At 39.4% G+C, this 20,963-nt stretch overlaps 1 protein-coding gene across 1 annotated transcript; it reads right to left on the bottom strand.

The window, feature by feature from the left end:
• Positions 1-386: 386 nt before the first annotated feature.
• Positions 387-17,365, bottom strand: LOC104509393 (ERO1-like protein beta; the record flags this gene model as incomplete). Its single annotated transcript, XM_010151326.1, has 9 exons — positions 387-413; positions 1,235-1,246; positions 2,341-2,387; positions 2,479-2,599; positions 5,227-5,300; positions 7,241-7,323; positions 11,785-11,826; positions 12,161-12,244; positions 17,246-17,365. Coding segments are annotated over 9 exons (610 nt in total), but the record flags the coding sequence as incomplete, so codon positions are not given.
• Positions 17,366-20,963: the final 3,598 nt, after the last annotated feature.

Below are 20,963 nucleotides of genomic sequence, written 5' to 3'. Positions count from 1 at the left end.
CTCTGAAGAGCCTCCCTACATTAACTGATTTACTTTTCTGCACACCTCCAAAGTGTGATTTTAATTGCTACCACTGTCATAATAATTTCCATTTAAGTAGGAATAAAAAGAAAATTGCTTTGCCTTCTGAACACACATTATACTTATGTTAGTTTATATACAGGGAACAGAACTATCAGAAACGTTAATGTTGGGTTTTTTTATAGCTGTTTTCAAATAGAAACACTCGGCAATGTTACTACTAACAACGTCCCTGCTTAAATGCCTATAATGAGAAGAAAATTCAAAGTAACTGGTATTGAAAAATATTTAGGAAGATGAAAAAAATAGTACAGTGCTGCTTTTGGCGAATGTAATATTACATTAACTCATCCAAGAGCCTTTACCTTCTAGCCATGTGTAGAAAGATTCTCCTGTAAATACAAAGTATATAGTTAAACAAAGAGTATTCATTTCCACCATTACAGGATCTTCATATTACTATGCAAACTATCATTAGCTGCCAGCTGGAAATAAAGCTAAATAAATTTAGCTATTAAAGTGAGAATAGGCACTGAAGCAGCTGAAATTTGAGGTTAGTTTAAATCTGTTGGGGTCAGAATAGATGAAATACGAGAATGAGCATAACTGAGCTTCTAAATGCCCTGACCAGAAATGTATGGAAGCACAAGCCTGGTTATATGCACTAGTGTTGAAAGACATGACAGAGAGTATAAATTGTATCTGGCTGCCTTCACCCTGACTGCTGCTCTCGGAAGGTTCCCTGTAGGCTTAGACCTCTCGCCTGAGAGCTTTCAGTTGCCTGTAAAAGTTTATCTCACTGTAGACAGACCAAATGATTTTTCCCCCCACCTTCCTAAAATCAAGGACATTCAAGAAAGTACAAAAACACCCGTCCCTCTTTTAAGGAATCTGACATCAGTATCAATGGGGCTCTGAAGAAGACCCAAGAATCTCTTAATTTAGGCATCTCTGGTTATCTCGCTAATAACATTATCACAACCCGTATTCTGTTACAAGGACAAGAACCAACAACAAAACTGTAATTGTTCTTATCCACTCTTTTTTTTTAGAATTATCCCAACAAAAACATTTTCTGTTCAATCATCTGCATAAAAACAGATGAAACTTTCCTGCCCTCTAATGCAATAGCAATAAAGTGAATAAATCAGGCGTCCAAACATCTTTAATGCTTACTTCATTTCTGCAAGTCAAGCAAAATAAGATGACTTACCATCATCTCCCCCTTAAGAAAAAAATAAAAAAAAATCCATAAGCATTAAAAAGGTAATTTTTACAGGAAAGTAATCACGAAACACAGGCTTTAACTACAAATACTGAAAAAGCGCAAGAAACCTTATTTAATCTACAAAAGAATAGGCTACCTTCCATCCTCCTACTTCTCAAGACCATCCAAGACCAAACACATTTTAACAGAGTAACTCACTAGGAACATGAAATCTTAGTAGCAGCTGATTTACATGTTCTTGAAAGCTGTGTTTTAGCTTCAGAAAGATGGTTAGGAAGTTGTCCTCTTCAACAGTCTGTCCAGTGTTCCTTTCCAAAACTCTGATCCCCAAGTTAAACTTCTCTTACAAACTCTTTTTATCTGTGTGCACCAGCGATGTATTATCTCAGTACTTGTAAGTACTAAAAGCTATCTTGATTTTCTAGTGTGTGGTGACGTTTTCTAACTCCACCTATTGGGTAACAGTCAATTTTTAAGGGAAACGAGGCACACTGACAGGGGAAAGGCGATTCATTTGGAAGACCAGGTTATAGTTTTCAGTTTGAAAAATTAAACCCCAAGTTATTGGCGTGCTTTTTTCGTTGTTGTCCTAACATTCTTGCAGATAACCGAGCCTTCCTAAGTATCCACTCCTTCTTCAAATAACAATTACTTGTACATTTGTATTACACTAAACATTATGGATGGAAAATGTACAGTTAGATTTCACTGGGATGACCGTGAGCTGAACTGATTAATGCTCTAAGGGAAAAATCAAACCCAAGAGTGCTGAAATTTTTGTTGAACTTTAACTCCTTCCCATCCATACTGGAAAATTACTGGGATGCTTACTAAACAGTTTGAGACTTTAGTTTTCACATCATCTCCCATGGCATTAAGCCTATTCATATGCACAGCATCAAGCATGTCTGCAATCAAGTACCACAAACCTTGGTCCAAATACTGAAAATGGACACCTACTTGCACAAAAGAAATTTAAAAAGCAGAAAGCACACCACCTACAGATTGAAGACGACTACTTGTATCACTTGTGCTACAACAGGCACTACGTTAAAAGAACTGCATTAGAAAATAAAACAGGCAAGACCCACCCCTACTGGGCGCCAGTGGATTTAAAGGACGATAGACAGATCGAGGCCTAGAAAATAAGTTAGAAAACACAAAAATCAGTTTTAACCTAAATTCAAGCACAAAATATAAGAAATAGGCTTCCTCTCCCTCCCAATTACTTGAAACAGTTTTCTTCGTAGATGCTGTTCCACACTCTCCAAGCAGAAGGCCCCTTGTATCCAGTGTAACGTTCGGGATTCAGCAGCAAATCCACATACTGTGCATCTGGAGATCTCTCATCTAAACAGGAAACCTTTCGTTACATATCCTAACCCATCGGTTAAAAAAGATTTAAAAAAACCAGTTGTGCAGAATTAAATATAAATAAGAGCTCTCATACAATACTATTCTGTCTTCCAGTTGGATTACAAATGCCTTGTACATAAAAATACAGCAATATACACACTTTTGGGCGTTCTGCTTAGCATCTGATTTACTCTTAAGTCTCTTGTGAGGCCATAATTCCTACAATGTCTGGACACCTCCTGTGTGGCTTCTTCGAATCCACCATAAACATCTGTCACGCAAAGTGTTCTCTCACCGCGTGCTAAGACATAAGGAGTGCTTTGTTCTAAATGGGATTGAAATTCAGGGTTTCTTCGGCAGTATCTGTCTGGGAGGGTTGTTTTTTTGAAATGGGTGTACCGCTACAGAGGTTTCTTAATAAAGACAAGGTCAAAGAAGTGCATCTTGTAGTTGGTACATATCATACATTTGTTTGCTAAATCCCTGTTTTCCCAGATACCCTTGCTTACTAGCAGTAAGTCTGGATGGCACTGCTTAACTGAACAAGCTTTCAGAATATTGCAGAACACTCTGCTCATTATGGCAAGAAATATGTTATTTAAGCAGCATTTCAACAAGTTATAACTCTCCTCTCTAATGTTCCCTGCAAATTCAAGCAACATACCCAGAGAAAATCATGAAACAGTACTCTCTCTGCTTAAAAACTCTGCACGGATTGAAACTTAAGTTTGAGCTACCAGCAGTAAAAAGCAGGAAGAATTTCCTCCTCTTTGAAACTCTAGGTCAAGAGCAACTCACGCTTAAAAAAAGCCCACAGACAAGTCAGTAGTCCAGAGACTTATTCACATGAATAGGCCAAGCAGTGCCACTGAGGATTTCCTCAGACGCTGGAAAAAGCCACAGAAACAGAAAGTGAAAACTGCTCTGAAAGGAAGAGATGATTCTGCATGAGCAGTGAAGCATCGCTTCAGCAGTAGTAGCAAACCCAAACGGACACAAGACACAACAACAGAGCGAGTGCCAGATGAGTCAAAGGCAAATTACAGCTTTATTTATTTATTTGACAGCATGGCTGACCCAAGCAGTTCCTACACTTCCTGGTCATTTCTGGTCTCTACTTTTTCTTCTTGTTATCCACATACAATCAAGTCTGTGGGCAGTGCAACAGGAAGACAGAAAGCTGACCTGGGTGATGAGGTTTTTTTCAGCTAGATCAATTCCCTTATCTAGTTTACCATTAAGCCCAACAAAAAGCTAGTAAAAAGTAAAACTGATGACATGGGTTTGTGCTACAGTTGAGCGAATTAAGAGCGCTCTCACCACGAGGAAGAGAACAAGGGTTTCTACCTCCTCCCAGTCACTCCCAGGAGTTATTCTCTCTCACCTCTCCCTGCTCCAGCTCACAGACTCACCTGGATAAGCCAGTTCATCACAACAATCTGGGAGATGGGAGGGACATGTCAACCTACCTTCCCCGCTATTCAAGTAAGCTGAATCAGCTCACCGTGCAGAAAGATGCCCGCCAAAGCCTGTGCAAAGAAAGCACTGGAAGACGACAGCTGGGGGCAGTACATCCTGCTTCAGCAGGGCACGATGGAAGGAGAGATGGAGGTAGAATCAGGAACTACTTAAGTTACTACTACTCCTAAAAGAAATGCTCCTGAACTACACCTTTCCCAACTGAGTCCTCCTAAAAATCTAAGTAGGCAGCTTGAAGACAGTAGAAACAGCAGCTTATTGCTTCTAACAGTTCTGATCTACAGTAAACTCACCGACTGTGTATTACAGAAACAGCTTATATAGAAAATTTTCACAGATAAGATGCAGAGGTGCTGAAAGATAACCGCAGTTGGCAAGTCCACCACAGCTGCTACTTTCCCAGGTGACACTAAACATTAGCCTAAAGGTAGATTAAAACATTTTGTATTAGGCCCTAAGTCTTCCTAGCATAGAAAGCTTTCTAAGGTATTTACTAAAATGCCCTTAAGCCATTGTTCCTGAACTTGGCAATTCTCACATTTACCTGAAAAACATTCCTTTAAGCTTTGAATGTTATAAGACAATAAAAAAACCTCACATATGTGGAAAGGAGGTAAGACACAATCTAGCGTCCTAATGTTTTAACAATAAGAAAGTCCTTACAAATAAGCGTGAATTTAGTACAGATCATTTGGAAACAGCAAGGCTGGAAGGAGAACAAACTCAGTCCAAGCACAGACAGTAGAACAGCAACAGAAATAATACAGTAGTAAGAACCTGAATCAGCTGCAAATAACTTGTCCTATATTTGTTAGATGAAACTGTTCTGTGAGAAGCAGTTTTAAAAGAAAAATCAAACCAAATCAGCTAACCTCCCCCCCGTTAACTTTTTCATTTACATAAAAGTCTCCTGTTCACTCTACTAACAGGAAGAAACAGTGAATGTGCCCTGTGTAGACTACCAAATGCTCCTTGTAAAAAAGTGCATCTTTGCAGGTAAGATGATATGAATTGTCTTATCTCCACTTAGCACAAAATTTAAACTTTTCAAAAATGGTTATTTGCAGAGAAACTGTAATAATTTGTGGTTTTTAAGAGACAGTAAATAAAACAAACACTCTGAAAAAGCTTAAACGTTTTACCATCAAGTTCACAAAAATGATCCTGTGAATCATCGTATCTTGCCCAGTCAATGAAAGCCTCCTTACTTTGGTTACTGAGGGGGGGAAAAAAAGAAATACATTCCATTTTAAACTTTTAAATAAACAACATCAGTAAGAGCTACCAAAAGAAACAAACGCCACATACAGTAGTTAATTTGGAAGTGAGTTCTAAATTACTACATCTGAAACTCGAGAATATATGGAGTTACTGCTTGCTAGCTGCACAGATTCAAGCAGGCATCAACTGCAATACTTTAACAAGTCACCTGAACGTTAGACAGCAAGTAAGGTTTCACCATCTTCTCTTGCTTCAGTAAGAGCTTGGTAAAATACTTTCATAGCAGACATTTTTAACACTTTTCAAAGCGTGACTTTAGCAGTTGTCACTTCTGGGCAGTGGGGAGGAACAATCATCATATTTTTGTAACCTGTACTTTCAGCGAGATCTACAATAGTTAGCCTTGCTTTTTAGTGCGAGACGGGATGTCTAAACCCCTCTTCCAAGCTGAACTACTCCATCGATACGATTTGTCTTAAGCCTTTTAAACAACAATGGTATTCCACTCACTCTAGCATTTTCAAAGGTGTACTACTGTACCAGGGAGACAAGTACTTTGAAGTTCCCACACTGTGAAACACAAACAGTGCCAAAGGCCAAGTGCTGTCTTCCACGCCTATGTGCGGCACAGAACTACCGCTGCCACACTACTGTCACCAAAATATGAGCAAAGTTGCAATTGGGAACTCTGCTCGGGGTGCAGTAAAGTACCTTGAAATAATGAAAACCACCTATTCCGTTTGATCAAATTAGTACCAGCTCAACTCTACAAACAGAGGCAATTCTGTAACAAGGACACATTTCTAACCTTCTGCCAAATCACAACAGGGGACTTCATACTTGGCAGCATGCGAGGAACTTCTCCAGTAATTACTAGCCAGCAAGATTTGGTAATCCCCAGAAATACAGTTGGTAAAAGCCATGAGGATGATGCACGGCTAGGCAGAGAACACAGAGGTTTGCCTACAAAGCACAAACTCCTCCTGCACTTGCAGGATCCATCACCTGCCCTCTCCCAACTTTAATCATCTATCCTACCCTCACAGAAGGCATTCTCTTTAGCTCTCCATATGTGTACTCCATTTCATTTTCTTTTGACCTACAGGAGTGGAAGGGTTAATAGTTTCTTACTTCCCCTAAACCTTGGATAAGGGCTCTACCCAGTTTGGCTTAAAATGCAGCACACCAGGTAGAGCCATCACTTTGTCATGGCAGTCCCTTTTGTCAGATGACAGGCAAGAGATCCCACATCTCTACCAGGCAAAACTGCTGAAATCTGGGGCCAAAGACATCGCCCCCCTCCATCAATGGTCAAGAGTTGATTGTTCTGTTTACACTTTTTAAAGATGGGGAACTGAGTAGAATGCAAGTTTTCTAGGTGATGTTCCATGCACTTTCCTACTCAGGGGCAACACTATCCTGCAGAATTCCTCCCAGCCAACCTGGACTGTGCCAAGCAATAAGCAAGATCAGGGAATTGATCCGAGCTAAAAATAACTTTGCCAACAACAACAGGAACTCACAGTCTCCCTGATCTGGTCCTCTGAATGATCATAAATGGGCACATCAGTGTAACAGGGACAGGGCAGGGCAGAATCCCTTAATCCAGCACAGTCATCAAGTACAAAGACTGATACTGGTACAAAGCAGAAAAAAGGCAGGTTTATTTCCCAGTTTCCTCCAACTCTTGGTGCTGTAAGACACCTCTTTCAAATAATATCGAAGCCTACTTTGAAAAAAACCCCAACCAAAAGAAGTCAGTCTACACATCACTTAACACCTTTACCTTCAGATGTTCCTGCATCATTTCACATTACATTTCTAATGGGCTATGGAAAACATGAAGAACAACCACCAGCACGTTCCAAAACCAAGACAGACAAAATGAAATGCTCCTTAGTTACTGGTTTTGCACTACAGTAAATCACAGCCTACCTTAAGGTACTGTTAACAGCTCCCAGTTTGTTAGCTTGCTCACAGTCTTCCAATTCTTTGGAATTATTTGCTGCTTTTGAATACTGTAAGAAAAGTACATATTTAATATACAAATCAATTACCTAAAATTCCCTGAGAAAGGTGCATGAAAGGTATTTCTAGGTTTAGCAGTGAATTGGCTAGTATCAGGGAAAACCTTCAGAAGCAGTAAGTAATTCTGGAACTTTTCTTATTTCTATCTTTCTTCACTTAATTTCATCATGGCAATTTCACTCTGGGGTGTTAACTACCACAGAAAACTCAGCTAAAACGACAATTTTGTTTGTTTTGCCTTTTTTGTTTGTTTAGATTAAATGGAATTCTAAAGTGTTTCAGATACTTATTTACATTCTTATAAAAAAAAAAAACCAAACCCAACCACAACTTGGAAGACAAGCAATGTCAGACCTACAAACACACCTTGTATTTTGCAAGCATAATCATACCCCAAGTTGCATTGGTCATTTCTGTAGGAAAATGCATTTTGGCCATTTTCCCCTCATGTTTCACTTAATCCTATTCATACTGGCACGCTTTAGACGTGCACAGGTCTGGAGGAGAGGCTTTTCAAGCTGACCTAAAGTTTTGATTATTTTAACGCTAAAACTGAAGTATTTAAGCTGAATTTTGATTCTACAGTATTAAAAAAAAAGTAATCCACTAAAATAGACTTACTATTAGAAAACTTTTAAGGAAAACATTTGAAGAATTAAATTCCACTACTCTACAATAACATGGTTATGTAAGCAGGAAATTTGTTAAGTCTGTCAAGTTTAAATCTCAAAACCCCCTTCTAACGATTTTGGAACATAATAGATAGTATCAGTGCTCTTTTACAAGATAAACAAACCCAATTTCCTCTTTCTGGGGGGTTTTGGGCTGGGGTTTTTTTGTGCGTGTATGTTTTCTTTTGCAGACTGGGCCCTGAGGTTTACAGAGATTTCTGCCTTGTCACAGCCCTTAAGAAATACAGAAAATGATTTAATGTTAAGTAACTGAGAGCTTATATAAAGCTAAACTGCTGGCTTCCCTTCACTTCAGGGGACAAACATAGTGACATGAAGGACTACTATCCAGAACCAGCTCAAAATAAAACCATAAGCTAAAGGCTTGGGTCAACACTTCAGAAAGCAAACAACAATAATAATGTGATGCATTTTAAAAGAAAGAATAGTTCCATTTCTGAGGACAGACTTGTGGTCAAGATGCCAGAGGGAAAGGACCACCACAATACATACCACCGTACTTCTCAAAAAACAAAGGATTTCATTCCAACTGCTCAGATGAGTAAATAAGCAAGACAGACTTGCTTTCAAAATGCATTTGCCAGAACCAGTACAAGGGAAAACAGCAGAACCTACTGAAGACCAAAGGGACGGAGACAAAAAAACCCAAAATAATTTAAACCTTTTTGTCAGGGGCCTGGCCCCTAACAAATATTTACTCTAGGAGGAACTTCTCACTAAGTTTTCTTGGATTTGCCGGGGGGAGCAGGGGGATGCGAAGAGCATCTCATTCTTTAGCATCACACAGACGTTAAATGGAAAAATCTGAACAAGGAATGGATCTGACCTAGAATGAAACAGATACTGCTGCTGAAGTAATGTAACAAGATGCTGAGTAAAACACTCTGCATGTCTAGAGCTGCAAACCAATCCCTACCCTGAAGTGAAAAAAAATTACTGCCAAGAATATAATCCTAAATTTAAGGTTTCAAACAGAATGAACACTCAAGCCTCAAAACATGCTTCCAGGCTTCGCTATTCCCCAGCGTTTACTGGCAACACCTATCAGATCAGTGCTCTGTAAGCACCGACTACATCAGGACAAAGTATCTGTTGCTGCAAGGCAGGATCTCTTCAGAGCAGTTTCTGGAAGAAAACAGAGAAGAGGTGGGCAGGAAGTAAAATATTAAGTTAAATGGTGTAACCTTGAGTTCCTGCATCCAAGATTAATACAGCAACTGCCATGACAGCTCTTTAATGTCTAGCCCCCCAAAATATGTTCACCACTCAAATGAGACAGCGCCATAGAAAGGGAAACTACTTCGTGCCTCTCCAGCACCATTTCAAGAAGCTTATGTTGGTGCCGCTGCTAACTGCACTTCTGCGTGGAAGCTGGGCAAGTGTGACCCTGGTCTTTGTGGCTAGATGAGCTTTCAAAAGAAGAACTGTTCTCTCCGTGGTTCAGCAAACAAACAAACAAAAAAAATCCCCCACGGAAGCCTGGAAGTTTACAAGTTCATCTACATTAGGAAAGAAGGGCAATAGGAAAATGGACAAAAGCCAAACACTCTGATCACACCTTCTCCACAGGATTCTACCCTGAGTGCATCCACACAAGAGATCGTAGCTCTCATTATTAAAAAGACGCCTTTGATCGTTTTCACCTTTCCAAGGCAAAAACTATTGCGATGAAAGAATAAAACTGGATGTGTTACGTTCCCAGAGGAAAACACACCTTTTTTTTAAAAAAAAAAAAAAAAACACCACCACCACACACCCCAAAACCAAAAAAGCAACACACACGCAAACCAACCACACTTTAAGGTTAATGCACAAGGTGCATGACTTTCCCAAACGGACCAAGCACACACAGGCTAATAACACAGTACTTGCACAGTCCCTGGAACAAAGCATTCCTACTAAGAAGAGTGTGAGGTTTCTTTATAAGGGATGTTAAATGAGATGGTCAATTTTTACTTGGCTCCAAGAAAATCTTTAACTGAATCATAAGTAAGAAAACGGTGTAGGCAAGATTTACGTCAGTCCTGGTAACAATCTTCCTGCAGAAAAATGTGTCTCTGCTCTACTATAGACTAAAGGTGGAGAATCGCCCAACTTTCAGTACTGTAGCTGGTTGCAACAACCTACAAGACAATTCAAAACAATCAACTGTCACAAAGACATCAGCAAATTACATCCTGGTTTCTTTAATGTGGTGAAAGCAAAAGGTGGCTGATTTTTCACTTCCAAAGTCCAATTCAATATGCTCATGTGAAGTATCTTAAGAACAACATACTCTTTGGCTGCTAATTAGCACCTTACGGCTCTCAAGATTAATCAGTGAGGAAGCTCAAATGCCTACTAGAACAACCCGTACTAAAGCAGACTTTAAAAAATCTTAAAATGCCTGTTTAGGAGTCATTACGGTATTCCAGGAGTCAGTTTCTCTACGATCATGCTCGGAACAGAACAGAGACAATGAAAAAGAGACCTGGCAACACATTATCCAGCTGAAACTCAAGATCTTCTATCCAGAGCAAATGCCAAAGTTTTCTCAAAACAACTACTGCTACTTGTGCTGAAATGGTAAATGATTGACAGTTAAGTCATGTCAGTGAGAAAGATGTTTCTTCTCTGATCACCCGAAACCTTTAAATGAAGAGGCACACTTCACTTCAGACTGAGCTTAAGAACATATGAATAAAACAGGAGATGAGACTTCCTCTTGAGCTGAAGTTTGGACAGCACAATTTGCACAACCAACACAACTTGCCTGCACTGTTCATGACGTAATGACACAGAAGTCATCAATTCACAATGAAGTATTCCTTTTAGCTATCTCTGATAACCTTTCTTGGCATAAAGTCTCAACCTAATCCCAATGGCCACTTATAAGGTGAACTACACTCAGGTGATGCAAGCAGCAACTATGGCTGCCCAGCAAGGTGGCAAGTACCGGGGAAGATGGTCATACGGTGGCTCATCCAGGGTAAGTGTAAGTCTACAACACAGCCAAGGCACTCAACAGGAAGATCTCGTTTGGGCACCATCACCCCATCAACTGCTAAAATCCTTATTCTGTGCTCTGTGTTTGGGATTTGGAGGCCGGGGGAGGATTGTCTGTCTTTCTGCTCTGACTGCCCTTCAAGGCAGATATACCCTCTTCACCTTTTTGGCTTTGCTAAGATCATTTAGTGACCTAGGAAGGATGGCTTGGAGAGAAGCAAGGAAAAGCCAACAGCACAGACTGACTACTTGCTTGCACTGAGCACTTTAGCCTAAATTGTCTTTAGACTAATGACCAAATCATCTTTAGACTAACGACCTGCTCTAGATTACACATGGCAAAACTACATGTAGTCATTCAGGTTCTTTAATTATTAGAGGCTGTGACTATATATGATTCTTACAAAAAGACTGAACTGCTCCTGCATCTGTGCATCTTACTCTACGGCTTTACAGAAGGTGGCCTGTACTCAGAAATTTCTGCATCAGGCATTCTGTGGCCATGTACTGCTGTCCCTGATCATGTGCTGATTCAGTCTGCACCTGCTCTCAAGCTACGACAGACTCAGAATGACCTGACAGTACCAGCTGACAGAAACGCTTTTATACATAAAAGTAAAAATGCAAAGCCACATACAGAAACCGATCAGTCATGTTAACAATTTCATCACTATGCCAAGACTGAAGGATTGTAATAAAAAGTCACACAGCTAATGTAATGTTAAGATTTAAAAGAAAAATCAGAAAGAACGTAGAAAATAAATGACTACTTACTTTATTAGAGCTCCCAGCCTTAATTCCAACAGGTATTTTGCTCTAAAGACAAAAGTAAACCACAGTTTTTACACCAGTTGTAGAAATGAAAGCAAACTTGCTTTTAAATAATTAACTTGCTCCTTTGCCATCTCAACATGTTATACCCAAAACAGTGCTAGAGCTTAGAAGAAACTAACTCATTTGTTTTATTGGTGAAATAAGACATTAAAATACTTTGGTTGTATTTCTGATTTTGAAATGGAAAATAATTTTATCATCACACTTTTATTCAAGTTCTCATTAGTAAATACTGTTAGTATACTATCAGTCACTGCAAATAAGCAAACTTTTAAACCAAATAACCTTTTTCTATCTTATATTATTTGATCCATACCTCAGGACAAGGCTCTACGTGACAATCTTTGATAGAACAATGGCCATCATCAGCCCAAAATGGGCACGGTCTCTTCAGGTTGACCTAAACATACAAAACCAGAAGTTTACAATCCACACTTACACAGGGCAACCTTAAAAGAAAGGCCTCTCAGTATCAGGAAATCCTTCCAAATGAAAGGAGAGGATACAAGGAAAAGGGGTTAAAGTTAGTACTTCAAGTCTGGGGGGTTTTGTGAAGGTTTGATCGGATGGTTTCTTTTACCTACTCTCCTTCTGAGTATAGCAGCTGAAGCTTGCTGCAGTGGAATCGTTAGTGATAATGGTCTCCAGTGGACACAAACACATGGTATATTAAAGCACAAATTAAATCTCTCACCACTAATATAACTAAAATAAACTACTAAGAAGAAGGCAGACCAGATGTGCAGCTCTAAGATGGTTGTATTTGCCATCAGTTGTAGCTGTACTACTGATGAAGAAAATACATTTGATGGAAGACAGACTAGTACACAAATTTACTAACTGAAATATGTGCTTGGCTGATTTCAAGGAGTAAAAAGAGACAATCATTACTGCACATTGTAGCTAGTCAAGGAAGAATGAGTATCATAATGGTCTCATATTAGAGAGTTGATACAGTACAAATATAAGTAATGAAGAGAAAGCACTTCAGAAACTTTACCAAAAAATCCTCTGAGGATTAGTGCTCCTGTTTGTCACCAAATGGCACAATAAAGGCAGGGAGTACGCCATGTATTAGTATATACTACATGGCAAGAGATTCAAATACTTTACTATACTTCACTTGGACTGTCAATGTGAAGCACTGGAACAGGTTGCCCAGAGAAGCTGTGGATGCCCCATCCCTGGAAGTGTTCAAGGCCAGGCTGGATGAGGCTTCGAGCAACCTGGTCTAGTGGAAGGTGTCCCTGCCCATGGCAGGGGGGTTGGAACTGGATGGTCTTTAAGGTCCCTTCCAGCCCAAACCCCTCTGTGATTCTAAGTCAGTAAAGAGGGAAAAAAAAAACCCAAACCAAACAAACCACAACAAACAAACAAACCACAAACCCCAGCTTTCCTTCACATTCACCTTATACATACTGACAAATACTAGTGATAAAAACCACTTTGACCTCATCACTCCTAAACTGAAGACTACAGACTAAAGGTTCCCCTGCACTATCAACCAGAAACACTACAGAAGTACACCATCTTTGAAATCTAACATCACAAATAACATACAAAGCCTTTATCCCCAGTAGCAACCATTTTCCAGATAAAAAGTCAGTTTTAAAACTTCAAAGGCAAAATAACCCCCACAAAACAAAAATTACTTCTATTACTTTTTTTCCTTTAGCAAACTTGTACTGCTTTTCTTCAGCTGATAAATACTATTCATGAAGATATTCAACTGAAGTCACTACTTATTTCCAACAAACTACATCTTGAATGAGTTGATGTGTCACTTCTTATTTGAAACTGCTGCAGATACTGAATTTGGTTCTGTAGTCAGAACACAGCAAAAGTTCTATAAAATGCACTGTAGAATTAAGCCTAATAGCCCAAGCATGGCATCATTTCAACACAAGAATTTAAGAATTATAAATGTACTTATAAACATTATTTAAATCTATAAATCTTAAATCAGAAAACTAATCCTTATGTTACCTTATGGAAAAAAAAGTGTCTACAAGCTGTACAGTCAATTGTCACACACTGCAAAGAACAGTATTATTGCTGTACCTAATGGGTTAAAAGATTGAGACTAAACACTTCACCAGTGTAGTCTTCAGAAAAACACGTTTTCCCCCTCTATGCAGGAACACCTTTATAATTCATGTAATTTATATCCTATAATCTCACTTTACATAAGGAGAAACATGGACAGGAAACAAAGCGTAAACATTTAGTACAGTAGCGCCAGAGCAGCCCCTGAGGGAAAGAACTGGCAACTGAACTCAATCCCATGCTCTGCTGCACTTGGAAGTCTACCGCATGTAGCGGCTGAAGGGTCCCTGCTACAATGTAAGAAACAGACTACTCAATCTTTTCATCTGGAAATCACTGAACCCTCTTGAACAACTATTCCATGAAAAAAATCCCACAACTTTATGCTTTCAACACATTTAACTGGCAAGTACATTTATACTGGATCGGTGATTTGCTTTTAAGTGGACTGGCTTTTGGGGGAATACAGTAATAGAGGCCCAACCAGAGTCTCAGCAATGAAAAAGTGAAGGAAATTCAATTTTTTCCCCAGCATTATGCCTAATATACTAAGCATAAGGACACTAGATCAATATGCCTCTGATACAAAGCAGGCACAGTATGAAGAATCCCAGATGAATTATAGCCAGATTTTACTTTCCAGTCTTTCTCTTAATTTTGACAGCTAAGAGAAATCGTAACTATGTACCAGAAATAAAGAAGCCCCCTTTAAGCCTAAGGATAAATTCTTCTGTAGCACTATGTACCCAAATTAAAGCAAAACAAAAAGAAATCCTTCTTCAAATGTTCTGCAATACCGCAAAAGATCCTCCAAGAGCAAAACAATGTTTGACTTAGTCAACTGCCCTTTATTATACTAAATTCCTCTACCAAACCTTTCAAAAGTAAGTTCGTTCTGTATTTTCAAAACACAAAATTCAAAGTTAACTGCTATACAACATCTGAAGGAGAGACTATTTTCCAGGTTTCCATTTTGATGTAGTTATTCAGCATGAGTGGGAATTATAAATTCAGCTTTGAAATGTTAGAGATTGCTCAGTCAAAACAAAAACTAACAAGACATTAAGCAGATAGTCTGACTTCTTACGAGGAATGGCAACTATCCTATAGTTAGAGTTCAAGCCATGCTAGCCCAGACACATTAAAACCAGATATTTTAGGTTGCTTTTTCAATCCATTTCCCCTACTCAATCCACAAACAACATCCCTCAAAAAAAAAAAAAAAACCCACGTAATATTTTAGAACTTTTTGTACATGCTCACTTACCTTTTTTCTAAATAAAGCACAAAAACGTGTTACAGAATCACGGAATGGTTTGGGTTGGAAGGAACCTTAAAGACCATCTAGTTCCAACCCCCCTGCCATGGGCAGGGACCCCTTCCACTAGACCAGGTTGCTCAAAGCCTCATCCAGCCTGGCCTTGAACACTTCCAGGGATGGGGCATCTCCAGCTTCTCTGGGCAACCTGTTCCAGTGCCTCTCCACCCTCTCTGGGAAGAGCTTCTTCCTGTTATCCAATCTAAACCTCCCCACTTTCAATTTAAACCCGTTACCCCTTGTCCTGTCACTACAGGCCCTTGGAAAAAGTCCCCCCCAGCTTCCTTGTAGCCCCTTCAGGTACTGGAAGGCTGCAATAAGGTCTCCCCGGAGCCTTCTCTTCTCCAGGCTGAACAAGCCCAATTCTCCCATCCTGTCCCCATAGCAGAGGTGCTCCAGCCCATCATCTCCGTGGCCTCCTCTGGACTCGCTCCAACTGGTTGATATCCTTCTGATGTTGAGGGCAAACAATTTTACATTTTACCTCACCTTCACAATAAGACATATTGCATAAACCATGCCCTTCCCACCAACTAGTAACACAATAGGAATACTGTGACTACAGTTACAAAAGATGATGATCCAAACTCTTATTGAAAATTAAATTACTTCAGAGTAGGAGCATTTTCACTCCTGGAACAAGTACACTCCCCATGCACTTATTCAGTATTTAGCTACACTGTAGTTGACCTAGATGATCACTGCCTACCCTCACAATTTCTACATCCATCCACATGCTTTCCACATCTGCTTCCATGAATTTGTGCAGGGGCATAAATAAAAATTCTGTTGCTTATTAAGAGAGGAGAGGGTAAAAATCATTCTGACTTATTCAGTTTGCTTGTTCAACACAAATTCTTCCCAGTCACAACTGGAAATACTAATTTCCAGTGCAGTGATGGGTGGACTGAACACTGGCCCTTCTAACTGCCCATCTATTAGGAAGATCAGTATGAAAGATGAGGTTGGACTGCCACACACCATTAAAGTACAAGCAGCAGAACAGCTGTTGAAATGAAGACTAGCTCTAAATTTGCAGGATGAAATTACTGTTGTATAAAACCCTATACACCTGTTGCTCCTCTTCTTTGAATGCTTTGTTTTGTATATTCCTGTTGCCTCTGGATAATCTAATTACTACTACTATGTGATGTATTATCACCGAAGTTGCACATATCTTGTTTCTTTGGAAAAGTGACGTTAGAACTGTATCATGTAGCAGAAGATTCAGGGTGAAGTTACACATTACTGCTTGCTCGGACTAGACCAACACCAAATTAAAAATCCACCAGGTTAAAGAGATGCATTGGCCTAATGCACAGTCAGACAAACCCAAGAGCTAAAAGCAGGTAGGGAAGAGGCAGGACAGTCTGCCCTAAAGGACTGTAGACTCCTTTTCCCAGTGGCAGGCAACCATCTGATTAGCTCAGTCAAAATGCAACCTCATTTTCAAGTTAAGCGTATCTGAAAATAGAAGTATCAGGTTTCAAAGTCTTATTTTGCTCATCAGATTCTAATACAAAGAAAAAACGATGTTTAAAGTCATAAAAAAGTGGTATTACATACCATTTGAAAATTGAGTATTTTAACCTATTTTTCAAAGGCATAACAGTTCTCTAAAGAGTAAATAGTAAAATCAGAACTAAGACAGCAACTCATAAAGAAGGAAGTCATAGCAGTATTTCCATTTCAAATTACACACATTTCTTAGTAGACAAGTACTGCACACTGTCAGAAAGTTGCTAATATACAATCCTTTCCTAGATGCAGCAGTACAAAGATACGACCTTTAAAATTACCACTTTTAAGTTGAATGAAAGCAGTTATGATGTACTGTCACTAACTCCAGGATTAACACAGCAAACATGACTTCTTACCAACATCACTGTCAGGACTGAAAACATGCTACAACCAAGTTAAAGAGCTGTGGGCTTCTAAAAGACAACTTAATACAGACAGGTTGATTTGATATGTAATCCTCCTTATATTTTCTGGTTTTTATTTAAATTAGTCAGGAAAATACCATTTTAATTGTACCTTGTAATATCTGAAGTAATCACGTTCTTGAAGTTTCTGTATTTTGGGGAAGATCTTGAAAGTATTGAAGTCATCGATGCTTTCTATGTCACATAAACAATCATCTAGGACCCCTGTGAGCTATTAAAAATACATTAAAAATTATTTTTAATCAAGAAATGCAATATTAACTACATAAAAACCCTCTAAAAAGATAGCAGTCAAAAAAGAAATACCAGTGCCATAGCAAATAATTTATTTCTCATTATTAGAATTTTCTGCAACAGACCTTACAAAGTCAGAATTAAGAAATAACAGACCTCAGCAGTTTTTTAAGTCCCCTCCAAATGCAATGCTGAATCAGTGCTATCCAGATTAACACTTTCAGCCCTGAAATCTGTTGACAGATTGAGTATGCAGAACTTCCTGGAAAATGAGCAGCAAGATTTTCCAAACTACAAACACATGGTGTAATAGCAGAGTTGCATACCAAGTATTTTCCTACCAAACTCTACTTAGTCAAGTTGCCAAAAAACCCACCACAATCATGCATTGTCACAGAACCATAGAATGGTTTGGGTTGGAAGGGACCTTAAAGACCATCTAGTTCCAACCCCCCTGCCATGGGCAGGGACACCTTCCACTAGACCAGGTTGCTCAAAGCCTCATCCAGCCTGGCCTTGAACACTTCCAGGGATGGGGCATCCACAGCTTCCCTGGGCAACCTGTTCCAGTGTCTCAGTACCCTCCCTGTGAAGAACTTCTTCCTGATATCCAATCTAAACCTCCCCACTTTTAATTTAAACCCATTCCCCCTTGTCCTGTCACTACAGGCCCTTGGAAAAAGTCCCCCCCAGCTTCCTTGTAGCCCCTTCAGGTACTGGAAGGCTGCAATAAGGTCTCCCCGGAGCCTTCTCCAGGCTGAACAAGCCCAACTCTCTCAGCCTGTCCCCATAGCAGAGGTGCTCCAGCCCTCCGATCATCTTATTTTTGTAATTATTCTCCAAGTATAAGAACACACTAGACAGCAGCTTTAGAGGCCCAGGAGAAAGGGGTATAAGTACATTTGTGCCCAGGAAGTTAGTAACTTCACAGTTAAATTCTACAAATTAATACTATGAAATACAGGTGCAGGTACCTATATCATAAGGCTGTAAATCTGTTGTGCAACTAAGTCTGCACTTCCCAGGTCCCATCCCTCTGCTCGGGTCAGGAGAGCCAGCTGTTTTCAGGCAGCGTGCTAGCTTAGAACCACCTCTACCTGAGAAGTGCACACAAGTGCAGAAGCACTGCTGCCAGCACAGGCCTGCCCAAGAACAAGAAGAGAGAACAGGCCCAACTAACTAAGTATAAGCCATGGCAACACTTTTGCTGAGACCCTGATAATGTCTTAGTGAAAGGGATTTTGTGATTCTGTGAACATTTATATGATAAATTTCATTAAATGTAAACTGACCACTCCTAAGCATAGCCTCCTAAACAGCTAAAACAAGCATGTTTGAAAGGCCTTTCAAATGTAAGTTTGAAGGCTTCAGACAATATCTAAGGGAATGGAACCAAACACTGCTCTTAGCTACTACCATTCCTCAGCCAGGCAGGAAACTCACCGATAGACATGAAGGCCTAGAAAGCATATATAACAGGAAAGCCCACAAATCTTGTATCTTGCATGGGCTTAGAAGAACTTCTATTAAAAGGTTATGTGCAAAAGGAGATGAAAAATACTTTGTGGCTTTTTTTTTCCCCCCACAGATTCCACATAGATGAGATTATGAAATCACCTAATCTGTTTTATGCATGATAAATCACTCCACTACTTTACAGAACAGATACCCTTATATAATCAAGCTTGTTGTTAAGAGTCACTAGAAACTGAATTGTAGGCTTCTGCTCTTTTATGAAGCATAAAGGAGGCCTGGAAAAATCAATTCTCACAGGAGGTTGGAGGAAATCAAGAGGTGAGGGTATGGCAGTAAAACATTTGAGTAAAAAATTCACCTTATGTAGATCCTGCTTTTCCTGAGGCACTAAACAGGCTATCAATTTTGCAGAGTAGATATGGCAGTGAAGTAAAACCCGTTTAAGGGAAGTTACTTTACCCAAAGCTTTCCATGCACTTATGCTTGCCTTGGTAACGTTATCTAACTTCAAACCTGAGCAAATAGACATGAAAGAGCCTGTGTGCATTACGGGTTTTTCACAAAGCCAAGAAAGGTTATAGCCCACATGACTGCCAACTTCAAAGTCAGAAGACAAAACTTGTTATTATTGATACCCATGCATTTTAATCTATAGTGATTTCATTAAAAATGTCAAATTTTCTTATCAGTCACACACAAGCAGAAACTGTTTTTGCAGTCTTTACAGGTAACACCATACCACAAGACAGACAGCAAAACACATTGATACAATATAAAAAGGGAAAAAAAAATCTGAACATTTTGATCAAATATTATTCAACTGTATAAACAGGATAAACCTCACGTGAAGAGCGATAATTTATTAATCTGAAAGCAGTAACAAAGATCCAAGAATTTTTCTTTGGGCTCAGAAAATGAAGAGTAGGAAACTTTCGATGACCATCTCAAGCAGCTATCCACTGCTCACAGAAATATTTTTACCACCTATGCAAAACTGAAAATGCTTTTTCAGGGGAAAATGTTCCAAATGAGCATGCAGTGGTTACATTCAGTGTCAAATCCCCATGGGAAAATAAAACGCTGCAGTCTTTTTATTCAAGTAAGATGGCAAGCCAAAGGAGGTCGACCTCTGCCAGATGTCTCTAGTAACGCTTAGTTCTAAGGCCATCTTCCAAAATGCAGCACAGTTTACCTCAAACCTCATGAAGCTTCAGAAATAAACCCTCCTCAGAATCTAGAACTGGTCTAAGAAATTAAGAGAAAAATGAATGTAGAGTAACAAGGGCAAGCAACCAAAATTCTCCATTTCCTTCTCACAACTTTTTCAGAACGGGTACAGTTCTCTCCTTGCATACAAAAAATAGCAAAATCAATGTTTCCTTGGAAGGCATGCTCTAAAATCAAACTGTGCTGTATCTGTACCAAACCACAACTTACAGAACGGTTTGACAGCACACAGGAAACACCGACGCTGCGCGTCAGTGGAGTCAGTTCACAGCACGCTAATACAACACCAACGCAGGCTTCAAGTACCCCAGGTAGAGGAGGTTTTATTAGTTTAGGTGTTGTCTTCAGCACTCGCACTTGTGTAACGATGGAACACTCTAGGAGTATGCAGAAAATTGTTTCATTTTTGTCAACATCTGGACCTTCCAGTAAATTAATTTTCGAAACGGAGACATCAAAACCAGAGCCGTGTATTTACACAGTTAAAATTACGTGTTGCAAGACCTACTTTGCTATTCACACAACTGGAATTTTGCCTTTTCTAACTGAACGACACTAGTTAAGTTAGTCCAGAGACAAACTGCACTGTAAGTTATCACGTCTTTCATTACAATGGCCAACCATCAAGGTTTTTTTTTCATCTTAACTGCCTGGAACTCTACGACTAACTCTAAAAGCATTAGCCCACTGTAATTTGTGTTCAGGAAGTCATCTGACATCGAATAGCTGCTATTTATTCTGTATTTCAAATATGCTTATCAAAGTATTTCCATGTATCAAACCTAGTTTAATTCTTGTACAGCTATCAGAGCTGTACTGGAGATGTTAAACTTCCAACTTATCTTCTCCAAGATAAATCTTCTTTCAGAAGA

Source organism: Eurypyga helias, unplaced genomic scaffold, assembly GCF_000690775.1.
Source record: "Eurypyga helias isolate BGI_N326 unplaced genomic scaffold, ASM69077v1 scaffold6265, whole genome shotgun sequence".
NCBI classification, from domain to species: domain Eukaryota; kingdom Metazoa; phylum Chordata; class Aves; order Eurypygiformes; family Eurypygidae; genus Eurypyga; species Eurypyga helias.
The sequence above is the reverse complement of the archived record's forward strand: the minus strand, read 5'-3'. Positions and strand labels throughout refer to the sequence as shown.